Raw genomic sequence first — 20,251 nt, forward strand, 5'->3', positions numbered from 1 at the left:
GGGGTTTTGGGGCTTAAAAACCCCATTAAATGATGTTCACGGCCCAAGAGTGTTCTTGGTCCGTAAACTCATAATTTTGTCCCTATTTTATGTTTTAAACTCGAATTTGCAGGCTAGATAAGCTATATAACAAGTTAGGATAGTTTACCTACTCGTTTGGGGCTCGAAACAGACGATTTTTGGCTCGAGAAAAAGTTGTAGAGAGAGAGTTTAGAGAGAGAGTAAAAAGATGGAAATGAAGTTTACTCTCCCTTATATAGGGGTTAGAGTTGAAGCTTAGTGGAAATCTACCCGATACTGCCGTTATACGGGGCTTTTGGTCGCACCCGATTTAGTGGTCGTAATAATAAAAACTAACTTTTCCAACTAAATGGAAATGTGCAATACAAGTTTTTATTTTCTTTTATCACGACTTAACGACATAAATAAATATAACAAATGAAATGTTTATTAAATTGACGACCTCTAATTAACGGAACTTTTATAAACTGGAATATTCCGTTAACGGTAACGGGAAAATGTAACAGAACAACTTGGGTTGTCACACTAATTTTTGAGATGATTGTATTTTGATACTTATGATTTTCTTGACTTTGTTTTCATGGAAACAATGTTTTTATTTAACTTAAAAATAAAAATTTTGGTTGTGATTTTTGGGACGTTACAAAAATGAACTCATATTCAAATTTGTTTGTATGGTATTGGGTGTTAATATACATTATAACCTATGTTGATTAAGACGTCAATATGAAGTTAACTTTATGTGTTCAAATATGAACCATAATTTTTGTTGTTTCAAAACCTAAAAATTATGAAAAACAAAACATCTTAATTGCAACAAGAAACAAGATAATTATGATCATATAACACATAAAACTAAAGGCTTAACATCATAAAAGGAATATCAATGCGTATGACCTGCCTAATTTGAAATGAATCGATTAAACTCTATGAGGCTTCTTGAAACATGTGATGCTCAATTTCAAGTTGAATAAATAAATTTTTGAGGTTCGACTGTTTAATAAAACTCGAGAGGTGAGATCGGATCATTGTTAAGCTCTTAAGTTCCTAGTCGGGATCTTAAGATCTCACTATAGATCTTGCTTCAGATAGACCTACTGAGATTGTGATCGTTTTTGGCTTGTAGGATTTTAAGATCGTAAGATCTTAAAATCAAAATCGAGATCTTAACAACCATGCTCCAAACCAAAAAAAAAATTCTTTCAATTTCATAAAACTCTTTGTTTATGTTTCGAGTTAAAGGTACACAAACATTAACCAGTTTTAAAAAATACAGATATGTATCCGATTAAAAAATGTTTGTTTCAAAATTCTTTATCCGTTATTTTTTAAAGTTCAAGTATTTATTTGATTGGAATAAATTTGATTTTTTTAAAGAAATTCAGATTTTATGTGGATTAATTCGAAACATGGTTATTGAAAAACACAAATGATCTGAATCCATAATAGGGTATACTGGATATTTATAGCTCATGTGAAAATATGGTAAAAAATAGTTCTGTTGTTATGACTAAACTAATGAAATAATTGATATATATATATATATATATATATATATATATATATATATATATATATATATATATATATATATATATATATATATATATATTAAAAACTTTATTGATAAAATTCTAAATATACAACAAAAGACTTTTTTTCTTAAACTTAAAAGAATATACAAGGAAAAAGATAGATATAAATTGAAACATAAAAAATAACTCATATAGTTTTTAGCCTTTTTCAAAACTTTGAATAATCGTATAAGTCTTTACTTCTCCTCGTATATTTTGTCATTCAACCTTTTCTTAGAGATCAAAAGGCTCAATCTATATGGAAATAATGTTCATATATATATATATATATATATATATATATATATATATATATATATATATATATATATATATATATATATATATATATATATATATATATATATATATATATATAGAGAGAGAGAGAGAGAGAGACTTTTTTTCTTAAACTTAAAAGAATATACAAGGAAAAAGATAGATATAAATTGAAACATAAAAAATAACTCATATAGCTTTTAGCCTTTTTCAAAACTTTGAATAACCGTATAAGTCTTTACTTCTCCTTGTATATTTTGTCATTCAACCTTTTCTTAGAGATCAAAAGGCTCAATCTATATGGAAATAATGTTCATATATATATATATATATATATATATATATATATATATATATATATATATATAGAGAGAGAGAGAGAGAGAGAGAGAGAGAGAGAGAGAGAGAGAGACTTTTTTTCTTAAACTTAAAAGAATATACAAGGAAAAAGATAGATATAAATTGAAACATAAAAAATAACTCATATAGCTTTTAGCCTTTTTCAAAACTTTGAATAACCGTATAAGTCTTTACTTCTCCTTATATATTTTGTCATTCAACCTTTTCTTAGAGATCAAAAGGCTCAATCTATATGGAAATAATGTTTATATATATATATATATATATATATATATATATATATATATATATATATATATATATATATATATATATGTCAAACATTTCAACCAAACAAAAAGTTAAATAACATAAAATGAAAAGTTTTTGGCGTTTCAAATAAATATAGTTTAACTAAATTGAAAGAATGAAACTGAATAAGATATGACTTATCTATAAAAGTTAATTGAAAAATAATTTTTTTAGGTCTATGTGCACATTTTTTGTTTAAATGCTCATACAGACAAAAATATATGTATATGCACCAAATTGAGGGAATGAAACGGAAATATTGTTATCTACATTGAGTTTGGACGCTAAATTTCAAATGTATATTGAGTATGGCTTGTCTAAACAAATATAAAAAATAATTGCAAAATAACTTTTTTTTGCAAGTCCATGTACACATTTTTTTGAAAATGCGTATATACATAAAAATATACGTATATGCACCAAATATGTATTTTTTTTCAACGTTAAAATAAAAATATTTATGAAATTTTCGCAATAATGGAAAAAAATGTACACATGAAGCTATGCATATATGTGATACTAAAATATATTTTTTTTCCGAATTAATGCGCGTGAGAGGCTTTTAAAAAAAATATTTCTTTTAAAGAAATGAATATTTGGTCCATATAAATTTGGTGTACATATCTCATAGATAAGTTATACCAAGTCTACATATAAATTTGATGTCAAAATTCAATATGGATAACAAGTTCTTTGGTTCCTTTCCGTAAATATAGTTATCTATTGAACTTGTTTCTATATATAGATATCTAGATATGTAGATATAGCCAGATATATTTGTTTTTTTTAAATTCAAACAATATGTTTTTTATAACAATGTAACTACCATCTTTTGTTTATCAGGAATATAAACAAATGGAATTATGACATAATACAAATTATTTGCATCAATAATATGTAATTTAATTTATGTAGAACGTAATCGTGAAAAATGACATAAGAAAAAGGAATTCATAAGTGTATTAATATGGATGGTTTAGCTATATCTTGGATTCAAGTCTATTGTCTTGTTAACATTTATGATGTTACATGTGTCGCGTAAGTGTAAGTTGCTACTTAGAATAAAATTGAGCTTTTGTTCATTGGAATCGAATTTTTCTGGTCCAGGCTTTGAGAAATCGTATATGTTTTGGAATTCAATATGAGCCACTCATAAGTTATTCCTTTAACAATATTTTTTCCCAAAAAAGGACTATTCCAATTTTAGAACATATGATACTTAAGGGTTTAGACTATCACCTAATTCAACCAAAATTATCCATTACTTGTTAAATGTATAATATATATTTTATTAAGAAAATTATAGAAATAACTTATTGAAAACTAAACTTACACTTATGGTGCAAACGAGCCGAGCCCGAGCCTGACTAGGCTCGACTCGAGCTCGTTTAAGTTATGCTCGGCTCGATTCGAGCTTTCTTTTACTGAGCTCGGTTCGAGCTCGTAAAGAATTATACAAGCTCGGCTCGGGCTAGAGCTCAACTCGTTTTTCATTTGATATGCCTAAATAAGCTTAAGCTCGTTAAGAATTTCGTTTACTAATACCCGAAATCCATAATTTCCAAAATATGTTTTTATTTTAATATATGAAAATAATAATAAATAATATTATATAAAGGTTCGTTTAGGCTCGCAAGCCTAGTCGAGCTTAGTGACATAGGTTCGAGCTCGAGCTCGTTTAATAAACGAGCTTAATATTAAGCTCGAGCTCGAGCTCGGGCTCGTTTAAAACCGGTTTCGATTCGAACTTTTAACGAGCCGATCCCGAATAGATCGCGAGTAGCTTGACTCGTTTGCACCTCTACAATTATACTACCACTGATTTTATTTTTGAACAGACGAATTATCATTGTAAAACTAACAAGAAACTAGTAAAATTTTAAAAAATAATTATAATATAACAATAATTAGTTTCTATAACCAACCCACCTAATTAAGTTTTATCTTAGCCCTTTTTAGAATTCAACGAAAAAACATATGTGTAACAATCTTGTCCTAAAAATATATTTTCTTGGTTTCTTCTTTTCTAAAATCCAAGAATTTGAGAATGTCCAAAGGGCCCAATACATAATGAGAAAATCAATAGGGGTTGTGATTATGTAAAGTAAATGGCAATGTCCGAGATTGTGTTGGTGGCAATGTAATTCATTAAGAAAGCAATAGAAACTGAAACAATTAGCACAACGACGAGGTTTGCATGTTGTTGTTTGCATATTATTATTTGCATAACAGTTGTGGCGTAATGCGACCAAAAGGACCGAGATATTATCATTGTGGCAATGTATTGCATATTTGCATATTGTCTTTTGCATACTATAATGTTTTTATTTTTTATAAAACAAATATATAGAAATTTATAATTTTTTATCATTTTTCCAATGATATCATATTCAATAAAAAAAATTTCATCAAATTCAGAGTATGAATCTGTATAAATTCACAATGCGAATATGAATTCACACGGTGAATCCGAAAAATATATAAGCATTCACAACGTGAATTTATGAATTTATATATTTATTATTATTTTTTTTTGATAAAAAATAAACTTTAAAACTTGAAAAAATATTTGATTCCTTGTATAATCATTAACAATAGTTTTTTTATTGAACTTTTATATATATATATATATATATATATATATATATATATATATATATATATATATATATATATATAAGTTCAATAGAGAACTATTATTAACCCGTAGAAACCACGGTTATAAAATTAATTAAACTTTTATAATAAAAATTCAAAATTATTAATTAACTATTTTAAATAAGTTATTAATTAAGAGATATTTTTTAGTTATATAAAATTATAATCGTCAATTTAAATAAATACGTGACTTTATAATCAATATTAATTTTATTTTAATTCTAATTTTAATGTTATTTAATTTAATGTAATTAGAATAAGAAATTTAAATTTTAAAATTTGAAATTTGAAATGGAGAATCAATATGTTGACATATGACATGATATTAATTAGGAGACGAATTATGATGACACATAACGAAAGGAGAATCAACATATTTTTTATTAGAATATGAATATATTTCGTGAAATTATGTTTATTTTACATACAATTGCCCTTTACGACTATATATTATGCATTCTTGTACGATAATCAATGTCATATTTATTAGATGAATACAAGATTTGTTGTTATATTTGGTATTTCTCCCATATCCAAATTGGATTCAAAAATCATTCTCATGTCCATTTGGTCCCCTAATTTTAATGAATAATGGTTTATACCATATAAAGAAGAACAAACCAATATCCAGTATTGTAAAACACATCCATTGCCATCCATTAATGTATATGGCTAACTTCAAAGGAGATCACAAGTGAAGGGGAAGGACCATGAATATATGTTCCATTTTTGTTGGTAAAAAAGGGTTGGTTCATAAAAGAAGGGGATAAAATAGGCGATGTACTCTATGCCACAAGCATGTCCACCTTGATAAAGCATAAGATGCGATGAAGAAAACTAAAGAAACAAATAAAATAAGATTCAAAGTTATTTAGTAAGAACCAACGAGAAAGAAAAGAAAAGGAAACCAATGGGGAAATAAAAGAAAATGGCTTTCTTTTTATTGTTTTTCATGGGTTACCAGTTGAGCAATGATATTATTGTTTTCCAAAGGGTAGAACAACGAAAATTTTGGGTCTATTAAGATGTCTAAAGTAACAACAACACCTTGGCTCACCGAGTATTATTTGTGCACCTCACATAGGTCGATCTCATTTTTAAATCTTTAGGGTTTCATCAATCAGGGTTGGCAGGAAAAGCATGCACGACACAGTTCCAAAATGAGTTGTTTAGTATCATCGTTAAATGTCAGTCCTTCCCTCAAATCTTGCAATATCAAGAAGCACTAGGCGATGGGAAATTATTTAAGATGTCTCAAGTGCATACAATGATACATTTAATAGTTACAAACATGCACCCATGACAATTGACATGAGCCAAAGTTATTAGAATTTGATAATATGGGTCTGAAATTACAAAACTTAGACATGTTCCCTTGGATCTTACTCCTCTCCGAGTTACTTGCCACATAATGACTTTGCACCGGTGTGATATGAGATCATTAACTGAAAAAAGAAAAAAGAACTAAGTTTTAATGATGATAGTTCACCTTGGGATCGGTTGGATGGGGTACAATATTCATTAATTTTACTTTGTAACAATTTTAAATTCAACCAGCAACTTATACAAAACCATTAAAACTGAAACAACCAACACAAAGTAATGAATAGAATACTAAGAGAACGAAAAAAAAAAAACCTTGTAAAATTGGTTTTTTTTTTTTTCTAGCCTTTGCCTAGTCATTTATAAAATTCTGTTGATCAAAAAAAAAGTTCCATAAATCTAATATATTAAAAAAAATCAATATTTCAATTTTTTAGCAAATTTGAAAATCTGAATTTCTTATGCATATTTTTAAGAGCAGTTATTAATGTTGCCAAAAACAAAAATAATAAAAATTAAATGAGATTTGTAAAATAACGCCAATGTACAATAAAGCTTATGTAGCCAATAAGGTTTTAATGATTAGACAACTTGTGAATATAAAGACAGATGAAGGAGGATATGTGACAAATCACGACAACAAGTTCAATTCAATAAATATCAAGATATATGTTGATATTGGTTTTGATAACAAAGTTCAGTCACTTTGTTATTATCGTCACTATCAGAAAGCGTGTTAGGAATAGTCACAATTATTAGTAGTTCATCTGGAACTACATAACTTACCTTTGAAGGCATTTAGGATTTAATCTGTGGGAAAGACATCAGAAGAAATAATGCAAATGAGTGCTTTGACAATATGCTTAGTACCAAAGAGAGGGGAGGAAATCGAATAGGGGTAAAAATGGAAGAGATCTTTCGAAGTCAAAAAGGATTAATTTAGCTTTGAAGGAAAGAATTAAGGAAAACGAGTAGGGTTAATTTAGCTTTGATACCATGTAATATGTATTTTTCCATGGTCATCCTTCTCTCATTGATTGACAATTTATAAGAATAATAAAACAAAGATTACACCATGAATAAACCCATGGGCCGGAAAATAAATAACATGTACAATACTAATTAATAATACTTATATACTAACAATTGACAATAATGTATGTTTGCATCGAATAGTTGCACCAAATGGTAAGGTTGTCACACACGAGATTCACAACGTTTTAGAGTGTTATATAAACATTTAAGGAAACAATACTTTCTTATGTGCCATGATCATCACATGTGTTTTATCAATGTAGGTTAAATTATATTTTCAATTGATAATTGAATGATCAATTGGATCGTTGTGTTATGCCCGACGTAATTATTGTCTTCCACCCACAAAACCAACATTTATAAAATCCCAATAGTTATAAGTTGTGTTTTTGGTGTATCATTAACAAATAAAAATAGGGAAATTAAGTAATCTAATCACATTTTAAAAAGTACATTTCAGATTGATTTCGGACCAACATTCTAGATTTAAATAAAAACTTTGAAATTTTAAAAACAAATCTAAAATCCGATGAATAATACCGATTACGAGAATTTCTTTTTGTTTTTTTAACTTAAAACTAACAAAAAGTTAAATAGGCATAGTTGCGGAATATATACGATATTAGTGCATAAATTAGCCATTTTATTGACAAACGGTGACATTAAACATTTCGAAATGTAACATTCGGAATCCCAAACAAAAATAAAAAGATTTCTTTCAAAAAAAAAAACAAAATAAACCTCTAGAATGTGAACAGTATTCCGGAAAATGATTATTTTTCAAAAAGAGGAAAAATATGGTTTTTTTTTTTTAGAAAAAACTCATTTATAATTGTTAGATTACTTAATTTTCTTAAAAAATGAAATTAAAAGTTGCTCGGTTGGTTTCTAGCTCAGCAGTATTAAATGTTGGTCAGTTGCTCTCCTCTTTGCGGTCAAGAATTTAAGTCTCGTTTCGGGCATAAATGAAATTAAAAGTATTTTAAAAATATACTAGATTTGTTGTTCCAAAATAAAAAAATATATAAAAACACACTTGTTACATATGGCAAAATTATTTACAACTTTATGTTGCAACAATAAGTTTGCAGTTGATTGGGGACATCATCTAATCACATTGGATGAAAGACAACATACATTAGAAGAAGCCTATCAGTGTTTTAAATAGGAAATAACTCGAAGACACTTGTATTTCCTATGCCTCACCAATTCTAGCAAGTGGCCTCTTGGCCACACAAAAGATGCCCGAATCATGTTTGTGACACTAAAGATGTAGTGATCAACCTCAGTGTGAAAGTTATTCCTTTGAAATGCAACTTATATATATGCTTCATGGTGTCCACATAAATATGATATTGCTTTTATTCCAAGGTCAAAATAACTAATCACGTTTTATTAGCATTATATATATATATATATATATATATATATATATATATATATATATATATATATATATATATATATATATAAAATAATCACGTGTTACCAATGACTTTATGGATATTGGTTATATATATATATATATATATATATATATATATATATATATATATATATATATATATATATATATATATATATATATATATATATTTGGTGTAAGATTTAATTGTTGGTTTTGTTAAACGTTGTGATGAATTGCATATAAAAGGAAGGTGTGTAAAAAGGTATACCCATTTAAGTTGATTATATCAAGAGTTATGCATTTTTACGTGTTTAGGACATTAAGCTATTCGTTTGTTTTGTTTATACGTTTCACTTAACATAACATACTAGATTTCGACTATGCTCAAAATGAAGGTAAATGACTTTTGAATATCTTTATGATGAAATTATAATATGTATAAAAAAATAATAATAATAAAATAAATAAATAAAAAACAACGATGTTAAAATATGAAAGTATATTTACTGGTTTAGATTACAGACTGCAATTTATTTATATTTTACCTCTACAACCTTCGTGGGAGCCTTGACTCTCTACTTAGACTTCCTATCCAGTATAAAAACCTTATAAGTTTTTTTTAATATTTTATTTTATTTTATTTATTTTTAACTAAAATGCTCTAAAAATAAAAAAACCGAAGGCCGGACGGAGTGGGTGCGGGAAAAGGGTGAGGGAAGCTTCCCTCACTCCTGCACACCACTCCATGGGTGAGGGAAAGAAACGCGGTAAAAGAGGTGGGGTGCCGCACTCTCTCCTCATGCTATTGGCCAGTTTTTTTTTTTTTTTTTAATATTTATAAAATTATATACCTATTATAAAAATATAAAAAATATATCAAAATTCATGGTTTTTAATTCCCTACAAAATAAGAATAATATATGTATGAAATATATTAAAAAAAAAAGTCAGGGAAGGGCTTCCCATCCATTCCTTGGCTTTTAGGTGAGGGAAAGGGAAGTAAAGAAAAGAGGAGTATAGTCCACCAAAAGTGAGGGAATAGTCCCTCCCACACCCTCCGGTCTAATAAATAAGCGTTTTAAAAGTAAAACATTTTCAAGGATAATTAACAAGTTCTTTCATTCCTTTGAGTTTTTCAAGGATATAGTGGATCTATAGTTTTTTAACCAGTTACAAATACACAGATATTCAAACAAAACATAAGCAATTAAATTGAAAAAACTTCCCTATTATGGGGATTTTCATTTTAAGTTTGTTTTTAGTAAAAAAGGTTTACAAAAACCTCTTATAAATAATAATGAGTGTTGTTAATAAGACACCCTTTAAACACCCTATTGACACTTTTATAAAAAGTCAACAAATAATTAACGTCAGTTTTTTCGGAAAATAATGCAACTTTAGCCAATAAAAATATTTAAAAAATTAATTAGGGTGTCCATATTGTAATATGGGGTGTCTTTTTAGCCAACCCCATAATACAAAAGTAATCAGCTTTTTCGGAAAATAATGCAATTTTAGCCAATAAAAATATTTAAAAAATTAATTAGGGTGTCCATATTGTAATATGAGATGTCTTTTTAGCCAACTCCAAGGTGATCCCCAAGTATTTACTCGTTTATAACAATAATACAATCATCAAGTTAATTTAAAATTTCACTGGAAATTTTGTTTTGATCATAAGATGCTTCCGATGCTATCGTCTCGGTAATGAGTAACTCCATTCTCATCAATTTATAGAGACGTATGACTTTCATCATTCGATGACACCAATATCAACATCAAAATATTTAGACAATCATCCAATACAACTATTTCTTTAAAAAAATTTACTTCATTTTGAACAAAAAAATATCTTTATAAAACTTAACATTGCTTGAGAAAAAAATAAAGTTATTTTTAAGGGTCAAAACTTTATAAGCGGTATTTACATTTAAAACCCCGATTAAAACATATTTTTCATATCATTGTATGTGCAAATGATCTTAATTTTTTTCATTAAACTGCGTTTTAGCAATATTAAAAGGAGATTATACAGTCAAAAACTTATTCTTTAGACTTTAGATAAACACAAACGACTCTAGTGTAGTCACTAACAATAGTAAGAAAGGATATGGATCAATAATAAGTAGTCACCATATAAGGATCTCATACTTCTAAATAAACAAGGCCTCCTAAGGTTGCACGGTGTGGGTGCGGTCCCAGACCGCACTTTGTGCCACATAGACCTGGAACACCGCCCCCAGACCGCGGTCTGGTGCGGTCTTGGCCGCAGTGCGGCTAGGGAATACCGCGAATTTTCATTGGTCCTTGGGTGTTGACTGGCTTTTTGACCGTTGAATGGTCTTTGTGGTTATTTTTTTTTTAAACTTTACTACACACACACACACACACACATATATATATATATATATATATATATATATATATATATATATATATATATATATATTACCATTCTACACAACATTTTTACACAACTTTTTATCATATCTCTACTCCTTTTCTCTATTTTTTTTTGAAAAATGTCATCTTCCAAACGACCTAGCAAAGAAAAAACACCAGTAAAAAATACCAACACCCCACTACCTTCATTTGATCAACCGATTTTCTCACCTCCGTATTACCACTACGGCGGTATGTTTCCGTTATTTCCACAACGACCAGCGCAACCACAACCACAAACACTACCACTACCACAACTCGACCCGGATTTTAATCCATTTGATTTTTTATCTCAACCCGAGTTTGTTCAACAAACACAAACACAACCAGAAACAGCGTTTCTGATTCTGAACCGGAATTCGTTACAGAGACTCAGCCCACTCGAGCAGCAACTAAAAGAAAAGAGAAGGCGGAGGCTAGATGTTGGGAACCTTTGCAAACGTTAGTGTTGGCACAATCTTGGATCAATATTTCAGAAGATGCAACGGTTAGAAAAGACCAAAAGCATGACCGCTTTTGGATTCGCGTTTTACACAAGTTTCATAAAGGAATGAACCGTGGAGAATACTGTTCAAAACATCAAGTGTACTCCAAATGGGGGAAGATGAACAAAGAAGTCATGTTGTTTAATGACTTGTGGAACAACATGAAACATCAATGAAAAAGTGGAGAAAGCGATGGAGTGATTTTGAAGAAAGCGTTGAAAGTGTATCAAAAAGAAAATCTGAAGGCTTTCAAGTTTCTTGAAGTTTGAATTTTTTTGAAAGATAATAGGAAATGACTGAGTAGCAAAACATCAGACGAGCATATCGACAGTGGGTCAAAACGCAGCAGAACATCTGAGTCCGACCACACTACATCAGATGCTCGTGTTCAATTTGATCTGAATGAAGATGAACATGTTCCAGTTTCACCACCTTCCCGACCAATGGGAAGAGACAAATCAAAAAGCAAAGGCAAAGGCAAAGCGTCGGATTCAGATGATTTGAAAGAAATGAGATCCGACATGAAGGGTATAAAAAACAGAATGGACAAGATTTTGAAATTTGCTTCTGAAAGAGAGCTTCGGAAATAAAGGGAGAGCGACATGCGAATACTAACGATGGACACGTCGAATATGATCGGGGCCGAGTTTGAAGTGGTTTTGGCGATGAAGGAGGAAGTGAAAAACCGTTACATCAATCGTGACTAATTTCTAGTTCTTTTTTTCAAGTTTTTAATCGTTTCGTGTGTGTGTGTGTGTTTTTAAGTTGTAGGTTTTATGTTTCTACTTTGTTTTTCTAAATTTTTAGGGTTTTTTTTTAAAATTAAGTAATGTATGGTATTTGTATTTTTAATTAATGAAATATTATCTTTTTAAAATTATGTTTTTTTTATTAAAAAAAATAAGTTTTATTAAATTTAAATAGTTAACAAAAAAAATAATAAATAAAAACTAAAAGTGTGGCACCACTCCCTTGGTGTGGCAAGAAACCACACTTGAGTGGTAAAAAATGACATGACGCTTATGTGGTGGGGAAGGGAGTGCGGTTTCAGTGACATCACACCCTCCAGCCTAATTTAACAGGTCTGTAAACACTGAAAATAAATGATTGTTTGTACTATTTTTCCTTTTGACACACATCACAAGGTGGAACATTCTTATTACATAATTTTGGACTTTTCTTTAAAAATCTTAAAACTATATTAGACGGGTGACCCATTCCATTATGGCAAACTATCTTTGACACAAAATATTTTGCATTAATAAGATTAGTTACACATTTATTTAATAAGACCGAATTCAAATAATATATCCCATATAATTATTATCACTCCCCACAATCAGTCTTGACTACAAATTCTGAAAATATACTTCATTTTTTTACTAAACATTTATTGTCCGCAACTTATTTGTAAACTAAAATATTGTATGATGGATTCTCAAATTTGGAACTATTAATACACCTTATAAAAGCGAGATAACATGACAATTACAAATTTGAAAGAGCTTTATCAGAAATTGTCATGTGTTGGTTGGCTGATGAGTCAACGCAACAACACTCTTATCAAAGATTCTAAAATGATGAAAGTTGAGATTAACCATATGAGCATAAAAACAACTCTTACTTAGTTACTTGTGAGTTTAGCGGATGCATCTTCTAGTCTATATTTTTCATTTATTAAATTCAGAAAGTTTGCAATTTGATCATTTGAGAATGCAAACTTGGTAAATAAATCAGATTGAGATGCATCAAGAACTTCAAGTACAAAGTTGTTCAGGACCCTAAGGCCTAATATCATAGAATTTTTAACAATAAAACAAAATTCAAATTCAGCACAACAAGTGTTAATAAAAAAGCTCATTAACATATTAAAGTACCTCACAAACCCTAATTTCAAAGGAGCTTCAAAATTTTTAAAATGATTTGGAAGAATGATGAATCATCATAGATTAACGATTAAAAACGTTTTCGATCACAGCCTCATGAGAACAGTTAGATTCTCGCTAACACAGGGTTAATAATGTATAATCTATAACTAAGTCGTATATATGATACCATGTCAGTTTTCTAAACCTCTTTTGATTCAAACACAAATTAAATTTAACTAAGAAGAAATGACTTTATAACTTCTGAGTTATTTTTACAGTATACACATTTACAAAATATTTGTCACAATCGTGTGTGTGTGTGTGTGTATATATATATATATATATATATATATATATATATATATATTGTTGGTCTCAAAATTTGTTTTTATATAATCCCCCTGTCTCAAAATTATTGTCCACAAACAAAAAAACACACATATTAAGAAAATATTAATTACCACTTACTTTATATAATAAAATGACATTTTGTCCTTATTTGTATTTAGTGTTCCATTAAATGTTTAGTTGATTAAGTAATAATAATAATAAGGTATTTTGGTAAAAATCTTATTTATTTTTAGAAGTGAACTATTATTTTAGGACAAAACAAACAGAAAAAATAGACTATAATTTTGGAATGGATGGAGTATATCACTATTGATTATTATTTTTATTTTTATTTATATTGTTATAGAATTACTTTTTTAATACAATGTACTCCTGGAATTTTTAATTTTGAACGTTGAAACCCTAGTTATTTACAATTTTACATGGGCCGGGCTAAACAGTTGCTGGTCGTCTTTCCCAGCCCATAACGAGATATTTTCATGTTCACATGTTTCCAGCTAAAGCGAACAGAAAAGCGTGTTTCCGTTATATTGAAGCGTCTGTTAGTTCAAAAAGTTAGGACAAACCTTTAACTTATCACACAGAGCGCCACGTGTCCACGCAAATCGGATCTAAAAATGATCCTACAAGATCCAAAATCCGCCCCAAAACAACTCTCAGCCCGTATATTGATTTCCCATCCTCCTTCCTACGTGTCATCCGACGTGTCTGATTACATGGCACCTTCGTGGCCCTTGATAAATCCACGTAATCACAACGAATATAATATCTTCCTCCACAAAATCTCGATGAACCAGTAGATACGAAACCCCCTTTACTCTTTCTGACAACCTAACAAACCCTATATATAAATCTCCATTCCGGATGATTTCTTTAACTTCAAACTTCAAACTTGTTTCATCGATAAATCAAACCGAAATATTATCAGATTTGCTGTAACGTTGTATTGTTCAACGCAAAATTTGACCGAATTTTGAGGATTTGAGCTTTGAGTCAAAGCCCTGTCCTCTGTTTCTCCTGTAACCACGGTAATGTTATTATTCTTAAGTAACAGTCAAACCGAAGTGTTGTGGAAGCATAATATGATTCATTTGGTATGTTTTTTACTGAAATTTTCGTTTATTGTTGAGGAAATTGGTCCAGGGAAGATCTGAGAACTTTCTATTTTCCGTAGATTGAAATTTGTATGTAGCTACTTTTAATTATAGTTGTTTTAGACGTTCATGATGGATTGTGTATGAATCTGAGTGTAGTGCTTGTTCTAAAAAATGGAAATTATAGAAATATGTATGAACCAAATTGCAGGTTGTTGTTTGATGTAAACTGTTTCCTTTTATCTACCGTGAATCATTTTACCTTGATCGGTTCATATTTTCTGATTCTCTCATCCGATTTATACAGAGGATTATTTGAAGATATCTTTCAAAACGTTCATCACTTGGAGACAACGTTATGTGCCACTTTTCAAACAAGAAGCAATTTGTGTTAATTTCTCAAACCAACGCCTTGTTCACCGACAGTCTGTTTGAATTCTGTTGATGAGGAGTATTACAGTGAACACCAATGTTCCGGCAACTAAAGGGTTGGCGGAGCTCAACCACCACCACCGGGACGAGCTCAAGCAAGTCAGAAATGGAGCGGGGTTTGATGGTCAAGGTCTCTCCGAAGAAGACGAGTCAAGGATTAACGAAGATGTGAATAGTGGTCGCCAGAACCAGAAAAACCTGGTTCACGTTCATCCCCCCCACGATGCTCTTCATAGACAACATCAACAACATCAAGGCTCCATGGTTGAATGGGAGAGGTTTCTTCCTCTTAGATCTCTCAAAGTTCTTCTGGTTGAAAACGATGATTCAACTCGTCATGTTGTCAGTGCTCTCCTCCGTAATTGCAGCTATGAAGGTTTTTTACTATTCATATGTCAATAAATGCTTCTGGTACGTATACGTATATGCCTATTGCCTAGTATTGTTTACGATGATTGATGGTGTAAGTAAACTAAGGCTATGAAGGTTTATAACTGATTCTTTTTGTTAATTTGTTGACGAAATTTAATTACTTTATTGCAGTTACGGCTGTAGCAAATGGTGTAGAAGCATGGAAAGTGTTGATTGATCAAAACAAACAAATCGATATTGTTTTAACGGAGGTTTTAATGCCATATTTATCGGGTATTGGTCTTTTATCCAAGATCATGAACCATGTGACTCGCAAGAATGTCCCAGTGATAAGTGAGTATATATCTTTGTTCTTACAAGTTATGAATTAATAAATCTCAAGTTTTTTTTTTTTTTAAACAAAATAATTTTTATTATTACTATTATGTGGTTAGATTTGTACTTAATGAGTTTTACGTGCAGTGATGTCATCCGATGACTCAATGGGTATAGTCTTTAATTGTTTATCCAAAGGTGCTGTTGACTTTTTAGTCAAGCCTATTCGAAAGAATGAGCTAAAAAACCTCTGGCAGCATGTATGGAGGAAATGTCACAGTGTGAGTTAATTTAGTGTTATATGTTATGGTTTCATGTATGATCTATCTTCATGACTAAAAATGGAAACAAGTTTTGGACTTCGGCTTCAGGTGTGTTCTGATTTCGTATGTTACTTATTGTGGGGTGGAGTGTACTGGATTTGAGCTATCTACTACGTACTTAACTTCTCCAATATGCTCATCTGTCCATGTCAAAAATTATATTTTTATCAAAATTCACCATTAATCGATCTAAAAATCTTTCTGTTCTTTTGCTTTAATTTCTCATTGTTTCATCAGTCTAGCGGTAGTGGGAGTGAGAGTGGTATTCGGACTCGTAAATCTTCTGCAAAATCAATAACCAAAAACAAACATGATGATGATAATGATGATGAAGAAGATGACGATGAGGATGATAGTCATACCAGTGATGATGACGTAAGCATGGATCTAACTGCCAAGGGTGGCAGCGATAATGGAAGTGGAACTCAGGTAAATTTTGCTCTTCCTTGCATGAAAAAACATTCAATCTTCTTAAATTTTTTAAAAGTATTTATACTTATCACATATTTTACAATCGTCCTATCTAGAGTTCATGGTCAAAGAGAGCTGTAGAAGTTAATAGCTCCCAAGCGCAATCCGTGTGGGACAAATTACAAGATCCACGTGTCAGAAAAGAACATGTCACCCAGGAAGATAAATTAGGTTACTAATTTTAGCATCTTCATTAACTTTTTCATCATCCTGTTCATATAATAATATTATTGCCTTAAATGTTTGATCTTCTTATAGAAACTGTTGAAATGGGGAAAGACTTGGAAATCGGAGTCCCTAACAGTTCAAGTTTCGAGGTTGAAGATGCAAAGAAAAAGTCAATGAGCAAGTTTTCCGGGTCAAATTTGAAAAAAGTGGGCGATGATTTGGATATTAGTATGAAAATTGGTTGCGAAAATGGTCCCACCAAGATGACGATGACGAATGTTCAAAATGAAGCTTTACCAAAAGCAACCCAATTGCTCAAGAACATTAATATTGAAAATAATAATACTAATATTAATAATAATAATAATAAATCTGTTTATTATTCAAAAGAATCGCCACCTACCCTGGAGCTGAGTTTAAAGAGGCCAAGAGACGTGGAAGATGCCGATGCCGATGCCGGTGGCGAAGACCGGAATGTGTTACGCCATTCCGGTGTTTCAGCTTTCTCAAGGTACAACACCAACACTGTATCGAACGTTAATCAGGCTCAAACTGGAATCGTAGGCAGCTGTTCGCCATTAGGTATCAGCTCAGAAGCGGTAAACGCCGATAACATAAATTCCAACTCAAACGGAAACCGTAATCAGCCGTCGAATGGGAGCGACGATATGGGGTCCACCACCAATAACGCTTTCCCAACCAAACCGGATGACAAACCGGTTCCAAACGCAAACGGTTCAACCATCCAAGCGGTTCACCTAACTTCCACCACCAACCTTCAACCTCTCGAGCCCTGTACTGACGGTGATAACACAAAGGCGGCGGGGCAGCAGGTTCAAGTCCGTCACCACCACCACCACTACCACCACCACCACCACCACGTCCATAAACTTCAGCAACAGAAAATGGTGGATCCCGACATGGTTTCGAATATTTTGACGGTGTCGGCTGAAGGAAACGCGGCTAATTTTGGGAGTGCCTCGGGAAGCAATAATAATGATAATAATAATAATATTAATATTAATAAGAGTAATGGAGAAATGGAAAAGGGTGGGGGTTGGCAGCAAGGGAAAACCGCTGCTCCGGTTGTTGATAATGGAGTCGCCGGAAAATGTAACGGCGGTGATGGAAGCGGAAGTGGAAGTGGTAGTGCACGAGGGAGCGGGGTGGATCAAGACCGATTAGCGCAACGAGAGGCTGCCCTGAATAAATTCCGTCAGAAGAGGAAAGAAAGATGCTTTGAGAAAAAGGTATTTGTAATTTGTCTTCTTTCAGTGACACGTGTCTTCCATTTAACAATTTCCATTTTCATTTGAGTTTAAAATTATTGAACACATTCTTCATCAGGTGAGATACCAAAGCAGAAAGAGGTTGGCAGAACAGAGGCCACGTGTCCGTGGACAATTTGTTCGACATGGTGCTAACGGCGTTAACAATGAGGATGCTGATTCGTAACGGTTGTCAAGTCGGTGTTTGTTGTTTTTCTATATGAAATAATAAGTAGATGAAAAGGTTAACTGTTGTTGTTGGGGGTAGATATGAAGGGTACATTTGAAGATGGGATACATGGGACACAATGAAGAATTAGAAGGATGAAATTTGACTGAGTCTTCGATCAGGATATATTATAGTCCCATGTTTCTCTAGGAAGAAGCTTTTTTTTTTTTTTTTTTTTTTTTTTTTTTTTTTTAAATCCGAGGGTTCTTGATTATGTTTGATCTTGAACTCATGGCCTAATAATGTTTGCTTATTGCTGTTGCTTTGATGTTCTTGAACTATTCTCCAAGATTATCTTTTTATTTGAGCAAGGTTTTTTATCATCTCACTAAAAGTTTTTTAGATTTCATTTTTAACATCTTCAACTATGTAAGCGGTTTGATAGCCTTTGGATAATTCAGGGGCACCGAATGAATATGTATTTGAATAAAAACATGTTGTTTGGTAAAATATTGTTGCATGATAAAATTTACCATTTTAATCTTCTGAATTAATTCTAGGTCTTTATTGCTTAAACTCAAAACAAATCAGAAAACAATTTCACCATCCTACATGTAAATTTGTTATTCGTCCATTTATAACAAGTTAATCACCCACTTTGATTTCTAGCAACAATTTATATAAATTCCAATTTTACTTTAAAAATGAATGGAGAAGCCAAAATAATCCACATAAGCTACATAGTTTGCTTTGACAGAGGAAGGAGTTTCATGATCAACAACATGAATTTATCTGCCTTCTCTTTGTAATTACATCTTCACCACATTAAGCCCTAAACCCCTCACACGAACAACATCAGTTTGGTAAAAGATAATATATATATATATATATATATATATATATATATATATATATATATATATATATATATATATATATATATATATATATATATTCAATGGAACAAATTAACAAATACCTGGTGATCAAACATCATCAACTACCCAAAATTTAAATTTCACACAAACACATACCCGCACATATATAGACATAGAAATCAACACACATACCTATTGTTGATGAAGACACGAATCGCAATTGCAGATGAACACAAAATACATACAGAAGCAATCAATGTAGAGCGTCAATGATGAAACTTCATTTAGAATGATGGGGTAGCTACCATGAGAGGTCACAACGCATGCGATATCGGATAAGGGCAGAGGTGGAGGTGTGCGCAAGATCAGTATGGAGGTGTATGAGAAGGAAGAAGGTGAGTGTTGCTTAATTAGAGAAAAAAGTAAACACAATCTATTTTTTTCTTTCAACACCTCCCATAGGTCTGACTGAATCAAAGCCTTGTTGACCCATTCAAAGATGGAAAAGTAATGAACCAAACGCTCTAAATCTGACTGATTTAAAAGCAGTCTTCTAATGGAATCGTTAAGAGGCTTACCAAAGAGCCCCTTAGTGAAGGGACATGGTAAGATCACTATTGTTTGTCACATGGATTTAATATGATTTGATTTTAGAAGGAGATGCAT

The 20,251-nt window shown here is 31.0% G+C and overlaps 1 protein-coding gene across 1 annotated transcript; it reads left to right on the top strand.

Moving 5' to 3' along the window:
* Window positions 1–14,880: 14,880 nt before the first annotated feature.
* LOC145069283 (two-component response regulator-like PRR73) lies at window positions 14,881–19,090 on the top strand. The gene is made up of 8 exons (XM_079016224.1): window positions 14,881–15,123; window positions 15,497–15,997; window positions 16,165–16,326; window positions 16,456–16,589; window positions 16,869–17,060; window positions 17,159–17,273; window positions 17,361–18,520; window positions 18,618–19,090. The coding sequence occupies exons 2-8, from the start codon at window positions 15,634–15,636 to the stop codon at window positions 18,723–18,725; spliced, it is 2,235 nt and encodes a 744-aa protein (XP_078872350.1). The 5' UTR covers window positions 14,881–15,123; window positions 15,497–15,633; the 3' UTR covers window positions 18,726–19,090.
* Window positions 19,091–20,251: the final 1,161 nt, after the last annotated feature.

The sequence above is a fragment of the Lactuca serriola genome, chromosome 8 (genome assembly GCF_051521515.1).
Source record: "Lactuca serriola cultivar US96UC23 chromosome 8, Lser_US96UC23_V15, whole genome shotgun sequence".
Taxonomy (NCBI): Eukaryota; Viridiplantae; Streptophyta; class Magnoliopsida; order Asterales; family Asteraceae; genus Lactuca; species Lactuca serriola.